This window comes from Ursus arctos, unplaced genomic scaffold, assembly GCF_023065955.2.
Source record: "Ursus arctos isolate Adak ecotype North America unplaced genomic scaffold, UrsArc2.0 scaffold_12, whole genome shotgun sequence".
Lineage (NCBI taxonomy): Eukaryota > Metazoa > Chordata > Mammalia > Carnivora > Ursidae > Ursus > Ursus arctos.
The window spans coordinates 14092892-14107760 of NW_026622786.1; the positions used below are offsets into that span (position 1 = coordinate 14092892).

The 14869-nt window shown below is 38.4% G+C and overlaps 1 protein-coding gene across 3 annotated transcripts in view; it reads right to left on the reverse strand.

Annotated features, from left to right (window-relative positions):
- Positions 1-341: 341 nt before the first annotated feature.
- RAP1A (RAP1A, member of RAS oncogene family) overlaps positions 342-14869 on the reverse strand; it is a 74289-nt gene continuing 59761 nt past the window's right edge. For all 3 annotated transcript variants that reach the window (XM_048220221.2, XM_057310378.1, XM_026483758.4), the window contains 5 exons: positions 14341-14397; positions 11891-12031; positions 9971-10114; positions 4627-4742; positions 342-1030 (listed from right to left, as the gene is read on the reverse strand). In XM_048220221.2, the coding sequence (XP_048076178.1) occupies positions 4656-4742; positions 9971-10114; positions 11891-12031; positions 14341-14370 (402 nt within the window). In that variant the 5' untranslated portion in view covers positions 14371-14397 and the 3' untranslated portion in view covers positions 342-1030; positions 4627-4655. The remainder of the gene's footprint in view (positions 1031-4626; positions 4743-9970; positions 10115-11890; positions 12032-14340; positions 14398-14869) is intronic.

The window sequence follows — 14869 nt, forward strand, 5'->3', positions numbered from 1 at the left end:
GTAAAGTTAACCTCTGATACAGTATTAAACTTATTTTTACATATAAAAATAATACACAGTGGGATATTTTATTCAATAGGATACAATCTTTAAGATCAAGAGAGAATATACAAAACTATTCTATGTAGTCCGATGTAGTTTGCTGTAGAGTAGGAATAAATACATCTAGAACAGAAAGTGTGAGGTCTGTTCTTAGAGAAATTACCAATTACTTAGGGGTTTAAAGCCAAGTGTTCTGTAGGTACAGGCAGAAAGGAGCTACTGTTGCATTTAAAACAATGTGGCTATTATAAAATAAAAGTCTTAAATCTATAAACAATAACAAAAACACACAAACCAAATGAAAATGTACTAAAATTTAATCATCCATAAAAGCTGTAATTTAATCTGACAGTAAAACACAAGAAGCAATATTAGAGTTGGTTTAGTATATTATATATTTTAGCTTTGAAAGCCATAGAAATCAGTTATCCCAGTTTTTTTTCCTATAAAAGACCCATTTTTTCCAAAGCATTATGCACAATTTTAATTAGAATATAATGACAGAATGATATTTCATAATTTTTAAATATAAAATGAAGTCAATGACTCAAAAAGTTATCTGCTGCAATGAGTTTGAGGGGAAATTTCATAATCTATATCATTACAGATACAAAGTATAATGGTTCAACTTTTAGTGCCTGACAGGGAGGAATCATGATAAAAAGGTCAATATGAAATCATTTGATTATAGTAGCAATATCTAACATTTGAAATGCATCCATGCTCTTTTGTATAATCATATTAGAGTCAAGTATATTTATTTTCACATCTGTTATAACTGCTATTGCAAAGGAGAAATACTATTGTCTTATCTTCCAAGAGATATACACAGAGCAATTTTTTTTTCTCCAGGGAATTTGTGCAAACCAATATAAGATTTAAATTCTTCACATAATATATAAAACAGGAGAAGCCTCTTCAGATTTAATTTTTGAAGTCTGGAATGCTGGCACTTCCCAATTAGGCAACAGTTCTTCATTCCTGTAATCTAGAACATCGAATAGATATATATTTATATATATACACACACACACATATGGTTAATCTCTTGGTGTCAGAAGATGGTAGTGAACGAGCAGATATTCAATCATATAGAAAGAAACAGATATCAGCTGTTACTAGACAACTAAATTATACTAAAACAGCTACAGTAACAGGGCTATTTTAAACTCCTTTTGAAAATATTTAAAAAATAGTTTCACAATGTGACAGTCCTGTCTGTAAAAAGGAAAACACTAATTATTTTATTTCTATCCCATTATCATCTTATTTTTATAAAAAGGAAATGACACCTGTACATAAAATTTCTTTATCCAACCATTTCAGGACTATAGAATGTTAGGATTACCACTTTTTAAAAAAGGTTTTATTTGAGAGCGAGCGAGCATGAATGGGGGGGTGGGGAGGGAGACAGAGTCTCTTAAGCCGACTCTGCATTGAGCACAGTGCCTGATGCAGGGCTCGTCGGGGGGGGGGGGGGGGGGGGGGCTTGATCTCATGATCCTGAGATCATGACCTGAGCTGAAACCAAGAGTCAGACACTCAACCGAATGAGCATGCAGGCGCTCTTAGGATTACTACTTCTTTTTTTTTTTTTTTTTTAATTTTTATTTTATTTTTTTTAAAGGAACTTTTTTTTTTTTTTTTAATTTTATTTATTCATTCGACAGAGATAGAGACAGCCAGCGTGAGAGGGAACACAAGCAGGGGGAGTGGGAGAGGAAGAAGCAGGCTCCTAGCCGGAAGAGCCTGATGTGGGGCTCGATCCCATAACGCCAGGATCACGCCCTGAGCCGAAGGCAGACGCTTAACCGCTGTGCCACCCAGGCGCCCCAGGATTACTACTTCTAATACAGGTCAGGACCAGAAGAAATGACACAGAAAGAGGTGACCCCCATAAGCAAGGGCAGAAGACTCCACATTAGTTGTATTGCTCAGCAGAAAAGAATGAGGTTAAAGGAAGAATTTCCTGAAGATGAATTTCTCTTCCAGTCTTTAGAAGTGGGACATACTAGAAAGAGACTAACATGTTTCAATACAATCTTGCTTAAAGGGTAGGGTCAGATACACCGCCTTCAAGGTTCATGTACTCTTACTAAAAACATATGTAGCTATTTAAATTTACCCCTTATCTCAGTACTTTTCAAGTGGGATCAACATGGCACTTCCAGTCTATAATCACTCTGTGATTGCTTTGCTTTGCCAAGTATTCTGACTGCTATATGACCCGTTATTTGGTATTTCAAACATCCACAGAGATCTCAGGTGACTTATTAAATATACTGTTAGGCTGAATTACATATCAGAGCCTAAGAATTTATACAACCAGGATGAAAGTCTTATTTCTAGAGGTAGGCCAAGATCTCTCTCCTCTGTAAAACACAATACACTGCAGGGTGTATATGAATGAATTTTCATCACAGGCCAGGAGATGGCACCTCTTCCTTTAAACATAAGCTAAAACATTTTCTAGAGAATTGGAAATTAAACTAGGGTCAGCTAAGGTAATGGCATCAACGAGACAATCAACTATAGTTGACTTAACTAAGAGAGTTAAATGATATAGTTCAGAACGGGAATTAGAGTCCTATTTTCCTTACCTTTGCACCCTGACCTAAACAAACACACCAGCAAATTTTAAAATAATCACCTCCAGGGAGCTAATGATTTATAGTTGTTGAATCAAGATTTCATTAAAAGCCTAAAGCAAACATTTGACCAGAAGCTGTCTTCCTTAAATCCAACCAGAGGCAACCCCATGCTCTTTCCTCCTTTCTGCCCATTTTCCTTGACCTTCACTTAAAAAGGGGGGGGGGGGGGGAATAACCAAGAAAATTAAATTAAATTAAATCACATTAAATTAAAGGGGGGTACAATTACTTGGTTGTTTCCCTGAAGAGAGAGATTCATCCGCCTCTAAGGAAGCACACTTTAGTTAATTTGGTGCTCTGAAAGAGGTAATCGGCTTGATGGACCCAAGAGACTTAACAAGACTTAGTGTAACCAACTCTCAAGTGGGAACAGTAGACTTTCCTCTAACCGGACCCAGATCAGTCATATGCACGTAACCAGCATCAAATTACCTCATAAAATCACTTCATGAAAGTATTCTATGATGGTACAGTTTGTAGCGTTTGTGAAGATAAGTGGAAACTGTTCAGGGGATCTCATATACATAATTAGAGAAAAAGAAACAAATGGTCCCGCAGGGCCTGGTTTCTCACTTGACAGGCAGCTTCAATGCTGCCACTAATTTCTCTCCAATGGGTTCACTTTAATGAAAACTTAAGTGGTACTTAAAGTCAACTACCACCTAGAAGCCTACAGACAAAACATTTCAAAGAAGTCAACCTAGACCCGAGAGGAAATGACTACCAAAACATAGCACCAGAAACCCAGCAGAAATGGCTTGAGTTGGGGCGCCTGGGTGGCACGACGGTTAAGCGTCTGCCTTCGGCTCAGGGCGTGATCCCGGCGTTATGGGATCGAACCCCACATCAGGCTCTTCCGCTATGAGCCTGCTTCTTCCTCTCCCACTCCCCCTGTTTGTGTTCCCTCTCTCGCTGGCTGTCTCTATCTCTGTCGAATAAATAAATAAAATCTTAAAAAAAAAAAAAAAAAAAAAAAAGGATTGGAAGTTCCAGTGTCAAATCCCTTAAAAAAAAAAAAAAAGAAATGGCTTGAGTTAAAAAGACTGATAATACCAACTCTGGGGAGGACGTGGAACTCATAAACTGCTAGTAGGTGTGTAAACTGGTACAATTACCTTAAAAGACTTTTTAGCAGTATCTACTAAAGCTATCTGTGTATATAGTGTATAGTCTGGCCACTTCGTTCCTAGGGTACATACCAAATGGTATGATGCATATATGCATACAGACTGATGCAAGCATGCACAGAATTATCCATATTAGTTCTTGAAAAGGATCCGAATGTCCATCAGTAGCAAAATACATAAATATACTGCTTGTACAGTCAAGCAATAAAACTGAACTACGGCCATATGCTACTGCAGTAGTATCCTTGTTAGGATAATTCTTGAAAACCTATTTTTGAGTAGAAGTAGCCAGACAGAATACCTGTTTTTGTTAATGTTAAGCTCAAAGAGACACCAAGACTAACGATGGTGTTAGAAATCAGGGCAGGGGTTACCCTGGGGGAGGAATGACTCTTATTGATACACAGAGCTGTGTTCGCTTTGAAATAACACATCAAATGTGCACTGAAGCATTTTATTTCAGATGAACCACGTTTGACTTTAATTTGGCAAGAATTCAGGGGTGACCCTGGAAGGAATTCTACCTATTCAACCACTATTTTTAGAATACCCGTTCTGTCACCGGCACTGGGGACACCGTGGTGAACAAAACCATCTATGGTCCTTGTCCTCAGACAGCTTACAATCTCATGGGGAGAGACAAAATTATCAACAGATGAACACATCACATCTGCAAGATATGTATCACATTTACAAGATACCGAAACCTGGAAATACCCTAACACTGAAATGGGAAGTGGTTAGGGGTGGGGAAAGCCCAAAATAAGAGCATGAGCAAGGCATTTGTTACGCTTTCAGTATCTTACCTGGCTCAGAGCTGCTGCTTACCGTGGGTCTAAAGCAGCAGACAGGATTTCTTTTTAGGCTTCTTCTTTTCCACTGGTGTTTTCCTATTTATCTGTCTGACCAGGTCATAAAATATCTAAATAAAAACAAGAAGAAAAAGTCTTATTCAACAAACACTTGCGATCTTGCTCCACAAAACCATCCTGGTTCTGTTAAATGTTATTCTGCTCTTGCATCTGTATTTTGCTGCTTTATTTTAACTGCAGGTTTCTTAGAAGCTCCAGGTGGCTCCCAGTCAGGGTAAAGCAGGACTTACCAAGAGACCATGAGGGAAAAAACTTGCTCTTAGATATTCGGTATCAACTTAAGAAAAAAAATTAGTAGTGAAAAACAAGGTAGTGAAGTTATATTCTTCATGGAATCTTCTAAGCTTCAAAACATAATCATTAAGGGAATTGTTAATGCTCAACTTGAATCTTCACATTTTATTTTTTAAAAACTTCCAACTTGGGGCGCCTGAGTGACTCAGTTGGTTAAGTGTCCAACCCTTGATTTCAGCTCAGGTCATGATCTCAGGGTCCTGGGAGAGAGCCCCATGACTGGGTCCCTGCTCAGCGGGCAGTCTACTTGTCTCCCTCTCCCTCTGGCCCTCTCCTCGCTCTCGTGCACGCTTGCTTTCTCTCATCTTTAAATGAAAATATGTTAAAAAACTTCAAACTTACAGAGAAGTTGCAAGAATACCAAGGACTTGTGTATATTCTTTACCCAGATTCACCAATTAGTAACATTTTGCCACGTGTACTTTATCATTTCTGTCTAAATACACTCTTATTTTCTAAAGCATCTGCGAGTAGTCTGCACACAAGAGGTCCCTTAACGGCTGAATGTATGTCTCCTAGGAACAAGGATGTTCCTCCGTAACCGTGTTGCACTTACACGTTGAGTACGTTCGAGCACCGATGTTACTCTGTTTCATCTACAGCGCAGATCCCAATTTTATTAGTTACCCCAGTAATGTCCTATATAGAATTCCTGCCCCCCATCCCCCCACAGGATCCATCTAGGATCACATACTGCATTTAATTTTCTGTCACTTTAATCTTTTAAAATCTGGAACGGTTCTTCAGTCTTTGTCTATCATGAAAGGCACTGTCATTTCTGAAAACGGATGGCTAGTAACTTCACAGAATTCCCCTCAGTTTGGGTTTGTCTGATGTTTCCTCATGATTAGATTCATGTTATATATTTTTGGCTGGAATAGGACAAAAGAGATACCGTGTTCCTCTCAAGAGACCACATGTAAAAGCACATGACTTTTGTTTGCTGCTTTTGGTGATATTAATTTTGGCTAAAGTGAGAAAGAGAAAAAGCGTGTGACCTCAATTTGAAGTGACAATCTCTGTTAATACATCTTCTGTACTCATTTTGGATGAAAAACGCAAGGCATCAAAGATAAAAATACAATAGTACTTACTTCACAGAGGCAGATTATTTTAATTCTGATATGTTTATATGTTTCATAGTGCTAAGTATGGCCAAGTATTAGAACAATTAAACAACAGATCAGCTGAATTTGGTTCTTTGCTATGAAATGCAAATACTTATTAATGACCTGAGAAGCAAATATCACAGAATCTCTTTACTATTACTCATCTGTAATAAATAGCACTTTGTAGAAGTGTATCAAAAGGTCCTAGCTTTTAGGGGCATTACAGGGGCAAACAACAAAATCTGAATATGCACTGAACAGGGACTGTGTAAGTAACAATTTTCTTGATTGTAATAATTGTGGTTGTGTAAGAAAATGTCTTTGATCTAAGGGTACATACAGTAATATATTTAGGAGTAAAGGAGTATGATACGTGAACACTGACAAAATGTTAACTGGTGAATCTGGATGAAGAGTAAACAAATTCTTATTGTTCTTACATATTTTCAGTAAGTTTTAAAAGTAAAATATTTTTAAAATCGTTTAATAGGGTGCTCAGATAAAACAACTTCTATTTATTTTTTAAAATGGTCCTAAGATTACAAGGTTAAATTATTAAAAGGAAAAAAAAAGCCACTATTGAGTGATTTATCCCAAAGCTTTAAGTGATTCATTTATATTCTCTTCTTTCTGCTCCATCCTCCCCACTGCCATCTTCTTCAAACCATTTAACTTCTCTATTAATCTTATTTCTAAGAAAGTTGAAAACACCGGATTTATGAACAAAACAGCAGTCTGTTTCACAACTCTGAAACCCTCTAAGAACTTAATATGCATAAGCCACGAACAAGTTCTTATTTGTTCCCTAGCCTTAATGCATAAGCTATAAGATGAAAAATTAAAAGGACGAACTAAAATAGTCAGAGAATCAAAACCACACGTTTCTTCATGCCATCCGGTTTTGGGTCTGTGGTACTACACTAACTGACTCTGTACTGACATCCTCAATGACGTCTTTGGCAAACGCTGCCCACCTCACCGCAGCAGCTGGTCCAGGGATGAAGGGAAGTTCAAACTGTACTGAGTATTTGGTTAGATACGCTCAGAGGCCTCAGCCTAGGTTCTTCCTCATCTCTCTGAACTACAGAAAAATCTAAAGGGAACACAGAATGGTTTCTCAATCCCTTTGCCATTACCCAACTGGGATGTCTTGATTCCAATTATTATTCGAGCCTCAGCAAAGAACAATTAATTCTTGATTAAGACTGATGTGATTCTGGTATTGCTATGTCCCACTTTCAGAACATAGTAAAAATGGTGTGGAGAAGAGTTTAAATATATATATTCTGATACAGGTATCAGGGAGTTAGAGGGCTACTTAGCCAAGCACTATGCCCCTGTGTGATTTGAAATTTGAGTCCAACAGAAATCACATGTATATTTACAAAGCATTAGCTGGCTGAGGAACTATTAACTATCAAAGGAACTCTGTAGCTGGAATATTAGGCTATAAAGAGAAACATTAAAAGAAACTCAAATATTATACTCTAGCATAAAGTTTGTATATCCCTCAAAAGACTGAAGATCCTTAAATAGCTAATGTATTCCATTCTGTTTTACTGTTCTCCATTTTTAATAAATCCTCACACCAAGGTTTAACAAGACTGCTGTGAAAATGAAGCTCTGGGGCACTGGAGACTACAATCCAGGAGGCTTAGCAAGTAGCAGGTGAATTCCCACAAACATGTAATGCTTTAAAACGAAGGAACACCTCTAGTCCACGGTGCTCACTGGACCCTGGCCCACCCCAGCCCCAGCAGAGCCAAGTCCTGTGAACCTGGTGGGCAGGTACCAGTGAGGGTGAGGACAGGGACAGCAAGGAACCAGATATCTAAGGCCAATCATCCTGCAGATGGTGACCCTGCACTACTGTTTCCCTGGCCAAGCTCACGCATCAATCCTAATGTTTTCCCCAAGATTTATTTATTTATGAGACAGCGAGTGTGCGAGGATGCACGAACCCCCTGCTCAATGCTTTTTTTTTTTTTTTTTTTTTAAGATTTTATTTATTTGACAGAGATAGAGACAGCCAGCAAGAGAGGGAACACAAGCAGTGGGAGAGGAAGAAGCAGGCTCATACTGGAGGAGCCTGATGTGGGGCTCGATCCCATAACGCCGGGATCACGCCCAGAGCCAAAGGCAGACGCTTAACCGCTGTGCCACCCAGGCGCCCCTGCTCAATGCTTTTTATCTCTGTTTTCTCTTTCTTTTCTTTCTTGAGAAAAGACTATACTAAAACTACAAATTTTAGGGGTGCCTGGGTGATTCAGTTGGTTGAGCGTCTGCCTTCAGCTCAGGTCATGATCCCGGGGTTCTGGGATGGAGCCCTGTATCAGGCTCCCTGCTCAGAGAGGAGTCTGCTTCTCCCTCTCCCGCTGCACCCCCTCTCCGCCTTGTACATTCTCTCTTTCTCTCTCTCAATAAAGTCTTTAAAAAAAAAACTTAAAAATTTTATTTTTTTCAAAATAACATCTATAAAACTGTAATTCCACAAGAGAGAAAGGTGAAGCTAAAGGCACATCATACTTCCTTGCATTTACTTGGCAGTGAAAAAGAAATGACTACTGAAGATCTCAGCAGGACTTGTTCCCCACCAGGATGTAAACTTCTCTAGGGCAGGAAATAGTGTCTGTCTGGATCACTCTTACCCCAGTGCCTAACACACTGCCAGAGACATAGGCACGCAATAAATATTTGCTGGATGATGAAATTTATGAATTTTTTTACGTACTTATAAAAGTTGGTTTTACCTAAAAAAGCAAGCTGTAACATTCTTGGTTATTTGAAAACAGAGGATTTGTACCAAGCTTAATTTTTTTTGCCTGTCAGATGTTTAAAGTAACTTAGTTAAACAACAGCCTACAACCGTAATATTAAGTCAAGGAAAAGTGACCTCCAGACCCAAAGGCCAGAGAGGAACAGCAAACAAAAACAAAAGATGCTGATAACCTAAGGCACTCGTAACTCTCACCGATGTGATAAGTGAGCTGAACTGGCTGATTACCTGTGATGCCACAAATGACAAGCCAACTGGCACGTGAAGACTTCTGCCTGAGGGGAAAGGAAAGAAGCCTACTCTGGTTGGTTGGTTGGTCTTTTAAAAAGCTTATGTTAAAACTAACAAAAGCAAAGAGAACTTCTGGAGGTTTTGGTCGGTTGGTGGCAGCAGGTGGAACTGCACGGATCTTTCAGGGACCCAGGAGGGTACCGGATTGACACCCAGGCAGTGAGCATGCTTATTAAGCGGTCCTGTCACAGCTACGTTCTCAGGATGGTGGAAGGCTTAAGTCACAGACAAAAAAAGCCTTGGGCACCTGCCACATCAGGTCTCAAAGAGCGGGTGAATTCTAGCTCCATGTCCATGCTCACAGATTCCTCTCTTTGAGTCAGAAACCGAAGGAGAGCATGACTCAAAACACCAAATTCTGTGATATCCATGAGGTAATATCTTTCTGTATAAGTTCATAAGCTCAATAACAACTTTGATTTCTGTCTTTTCCTACTTGACTTCACCACCTCTTTACACACGTGTCTAGGTAACTGTTACAGTGCAAGGGCGACAGGACACTTTGCATACACCGCCTTCTGGCCTATCACTCAGGAGCTTAGCAGGACTTGAAATACATTGCTTAATTTCAACTTTCTCTCTGCCAGTAAGGTAAATATTAAGTGTCCTCATCACAGCCATCAAAGTGGTTTTACGCAAGTGAGAGAATATGGTTTCTAGGAATTACTTAGTGTTCTCTATACATGGATAGAATCATGACCACTTAGAAGAACAAAACTTTTCTTCAAAAAATCTGGTTTTGGCTATTAACTTAAAAGAAAGGTAACTAAAAAGGCACTTGTTTGTGCTGCCTCCAGCTGTAGGTTACCTCATTAACGTTGATCTTTGACTTCGCAGAAGATTCTAAAAAGGCACAGTTACACCACTGTCTTGCTAAATTCTGACCCTGTTCTTTGCCAACTACTCGCTCATCTTCCAGGTCACATTTATTGCCAACCAAAATCATTGGAACCTGTGGGAAGGAAAAAACAAACCATATGAGCACTAGCATACTTGTCCCTTAGCCTCTTTTAAGTAAGCAACTATCTGTCACCAACTGAAATATATTAGGACTGTAAGCTTCACCAAGTGTTAAAAAAAATTATATGTATGCACATTGGGGGAAAGAAGGTGAATGGAGGGGGAAGAGACAGAAAAAATATGGCAGAGATCCTACTACATTCATTTGCTAAATTATTTTAAGGATATAATGGCATAATTCTCATGTGGACTACTATTAATAGCTGAATTCCGAGTACAAAAATCTGAAGGAAAAGAAACCTCCCGTAACGCAGAGAAGAATGTATTCACTGGGCCCAACTGTGGTTTAAGTGCTTCGTCTCACAGGTCCAACAGATTCCAACAGTAGTTGGCAAGACCGACACAGTAACAGGTTCTACTTCTGTATCTGACGTTAGATCTGAAGACCAATTTAGGTGAGATGTTAAGAAGGAATAACAATAAAAATAGAGCCACAAAGCAGCTATGCCTTCCCTTTCTCCCCATACTGCAATGCTGCCCCTACTTGCAATAAAACAAGTTGCTAACAGACTGTATCACACCCTTAGATAAAAGGTGTCCACAGAACAAAGTCATTTGTGAGGAGATGGACACACACATAAGAAAGGATTTAAGGGAGGTGGTGGATCTTGTACCTAAAATAGGCAATTATCACATGTTTGATGAAACATACTAGACATCTGCAAGTCCATCTTTTTTAGTTATGACACGAGATAAAGAGATTAACATTACCAGAGGTCAGTGATTTGCATATAATTGCCTATGAAAACAGAAATCTCCTAGATAAATTACTCATGGGAAGGCAGAGAACTATTCATTAGGTTACGGGTGATCATGAGTCATATGGCAGAAATCCCTTCCGCCTACATCATTGCCCAAAGTTAAGGTCCTGAGCAGGTGCGTATGTTCCCATTAATAATGAGAGAGAACACGCAAAAACAGAAAGAAAGGTACAAATGAAATTTTATATCCCAATTTATACAGCTGAAAAGGAACTCTCTGTAGTTCAAAACTGAGGTAAACATGTAAAATATACATTTCATCTTTACAAAAAGGCAAAACAGCAATGACGTTATTCATCAAATAAAACAAGAATTCTGCAACAAAAATGAAATGAAAAAATATAAAACCCAGTTAATCAAAATCTTCAAAATAATTCAAAGGAAAAAAAAACTATAAGTACAACTACACCAAGAGAATTTTAGAAATGGAAAATACCATTATGGTTCTTACTAGTGCTCTTTGAACACTGTTTCTGACGTAACTGCCACCTTTCAAAGCTCAACTAGAGTCCCACTTCTCCCAGGTACTCGGACTCCTCTTCCTTCCCTCCTGCACTTATTAGCACACAGCACAATGAGCACTTTATCATAAGTGCCTCCGTCTTAGCATATGATTTGTAGGGAAATTTAGAAAGTTGTAACATTTTTTTTGATCACAGAGACGCCTTTAGGTATGTCGTAGATACCCTCCAAATCCTCTTAGTAGAAAAACAGACACTTTTTATTTGGCCGCAGAGAGACAGCAGGATGTCTTGTAGTGAGAAAAACAGGGGCGCCTGGGTGGCTCAGTTGGTTGAGCATCTGCCTTTGGCTCAGGTCATGTCAGGCTCCCTGCTCAGCGCAGAGTCTGCGTTTCCCTCTCCCTCTCCCCCTCTGCTTGTGCTCTGTCTCTTTCTCTCTCTCAAATAAATAAATAAAATCTTTAAAACAAATAGAAAAATACTTACATCTTCTGTGTCCTTAACCCGTAAAATCTGTTCCCTCAGGTCCTGTAAGTCATTAAACGTGGACTGAGCTGTAATAGAATATACTAGTGCAAACCCTTGGCCATTCTTCATATACAAATCCCTCATCGCTGTAAATTGCTCCTATAATAAAAAATGTACAATTGTAAGTATGATTTCTTGAATGTACCCTGGAACAATTTAAATCCGAATAATCACAAGTAAGCTACTGAATTTTTTCTTACACGCTATCATGACAGGAAACATAAGACCTATTACACACTTTCTAGAAACTCTGAGGTAGGTGTTCTTGTTCTCTACTTATACAACTAGAAGCAATGACAATGAACTAAGGAATGAGAAGGAAGATCTTAACCACCTTGTCAGGCCGTATCATGCTTTCCGTGTGATTTAGAAAACCGTATATAATTCCTTTGTACATACAGATCCTAATTAAATTATTTTGATGCTACTAAAGATGACCTCCAAGAAAGTGCTGTTAGAAAAGAGAGGTCCAAGTACTGAAGCCCGAGGCCCTCCAACATTAAGGGGCTGGGAGATGAAGACAAATCAGGAAGGAGACTTAGGAGTAACCAATGAGAGAGGGAGAAAACCAAGCAATTGTTGGTTCCTGGAAGCCAAATGAATACAATTTTTACAGAGGACAGTGATCAACTGAGTTGGAGGCTGCTGAAAAGTCCAAGGGAGTTGCGGATACGTGCAGAGGGCTGATCATGAATGACAGGCCATGGACTTGAAGCTATGTGAAGAGGGGGTTAGGATATGAGGACAATCAAAGGTGGTGGTTAATGGACTACAGGTTCCAGTGAAGTTGCAAGTATAAAAGGAAGCGAGATGGAAAAACAAGAGGTGGAGCGTAGCATGCTCGAAAATGAAGTGAAGGTGCTATCACAGTTATTGTGATCATATAGTCTAGGTAAGGCCATGGGCGGGAATGGCTGAAGCAGTACGGAGGTCAATAAACTGGTAGGCCGAGGAAATGGATCATCTATAATATCCGTATAGATTCTTTTTGAATACTAAAATCACCAAGAATTCGGACTGAAGCAGTGATGAAGAGAGTGAGCAAAAATCTTCAAGGAGTAAGGAGTGATCTGGAACACAATTAATGAGCATCAACTACTTTCCAAGCTTTATGCAAGGCACTGGGGACACAGACAACTAAACAGGCAAGACACAGTATGCTGAGCACTAGGATGGGAGAATGACAAGATGTTTAAGAGCACAAAGGAAAGATCTCTACGACAGGGAAGAACTTCCTTAATTTGGACAAGAGGAAGAACAAAGAGCTCCTTCACACCTGGGGAGGTGATGAAAGGAGAAAGTAGAAAACTGCTCTTTAACTGTTGGGGTATCTGGGAACAGAGAATGACTGCCGATTCAGAAGCTAAGGAAATTAGGGGGGGTTGGAATGGCAAAAGGGGGAGATATTTTGAGTCAGCATATATAAGAAAGATGTAGTTCTAATGATCCCAAACTTCCTACTGGAATCAAGATTTATTTTCTCATAAAAGAATGGAAAAATATAGTATCACTAGCAATATAATTACTCCAGTCTACTTATATGCTTTTCTTAATGACATAAAACTTTCTCATCATTTATAAAATTATGTGGAAAATTTGTGCTAAATTTTAAACAACTTATAACATTTAAGAATACCATCCATTCTAAAGCTGAGAACTGCCTAACAGGTAAAGTCTACGTATATGGAGAAAAAAAGAAAAATTACTTAATGTGTGCATTTATGGCAGTATACAGGAAATCATCAGCAATTAGTAACAAAATTGTAAAGGAGACAACAAATGTAGGCAATGAAAATAAAAGCAAATACTTGGAGCTCATACTATATAACAGGCATTGTGCCAAGTAATTTATAATCATTATCTCATTTGATCATTACAAGCACCCTATGATATATTAATATCATCATACACTAGCATTTAAAGATGAGAAAAATCAGGCCCAAAATAATCCTAAAGATTTCTGTCAGAAAACATGTATCTGTCAACAGCCCCTTGAGATGTTAAAATAATAATAAAAGGCAAAAACAATTTTTATAAAAATTAATGACTATGGTGCCAAGAGACAAAGTCTTATATAAACCCAGAGAAATACCTATTTTAACTAAAATTCTGGATTTAAAATACCTTTTTTAAAAAAAAGCAGTAATAGGGTAATCCTTACCTCAATATAGGTAAGGAAGATACCCAACATACACATTCTGTAGGTTAACTCGACATATGATGTAAGAGTGGTATGTGGGCATGAAGTCTAACACAGATGGTTGGAAGCACAAAAGAAAATTTAAGAAGCCCTACATTTAGATAATTTGTTCTTAATCAGAATAATTACTTTTACTCAGAGGAATTATTCAGATAACAAAACCTGTTCACTAACTAAAATCTATTAGAAAAAGAGAAAACATCCTTACTGTTCCTGCTGTGTCCAGGATTTCGAGCATACACTGTTGGCAATCTACTTCAACTTGCTGTTGGGGAAGGGAGGAAAAATGAAAGAGTAATATCAAAATCAAAATGTCAGTCTGTTTTCCTGCCACCTCTTCACTCCAAGTACCTAACAACTATAAAGCCTTTTCTCTAGGAGTTTGCTATATTGGCTGAGACTTGACTTGCTACTGTCATAAAGAACAGGAGGTCTCAAGCACGTTCTGTTAACATGACCGAAGCCAGGACTATTAATGCTGAGTTTAGATATTTTCTGACCACTGGAAACTGAGTAATGATTTTTGCTATTATGAGAAGGCAATGGTCATATCCTCCAATTTAAGAAAAACTTCAACAAACAGGTATAGTTCTAACAGAAATAAAAATGTATAAAAATATGTATATTTATATTATCGTCAAAGAAAACAAAGCACCAAAGTATGAAATAGCTCAACATGCAGACAAGACTTTAAAGAAACTTCTGCCAACTTACACGTTCAAGTTGTTCAAGTTTTA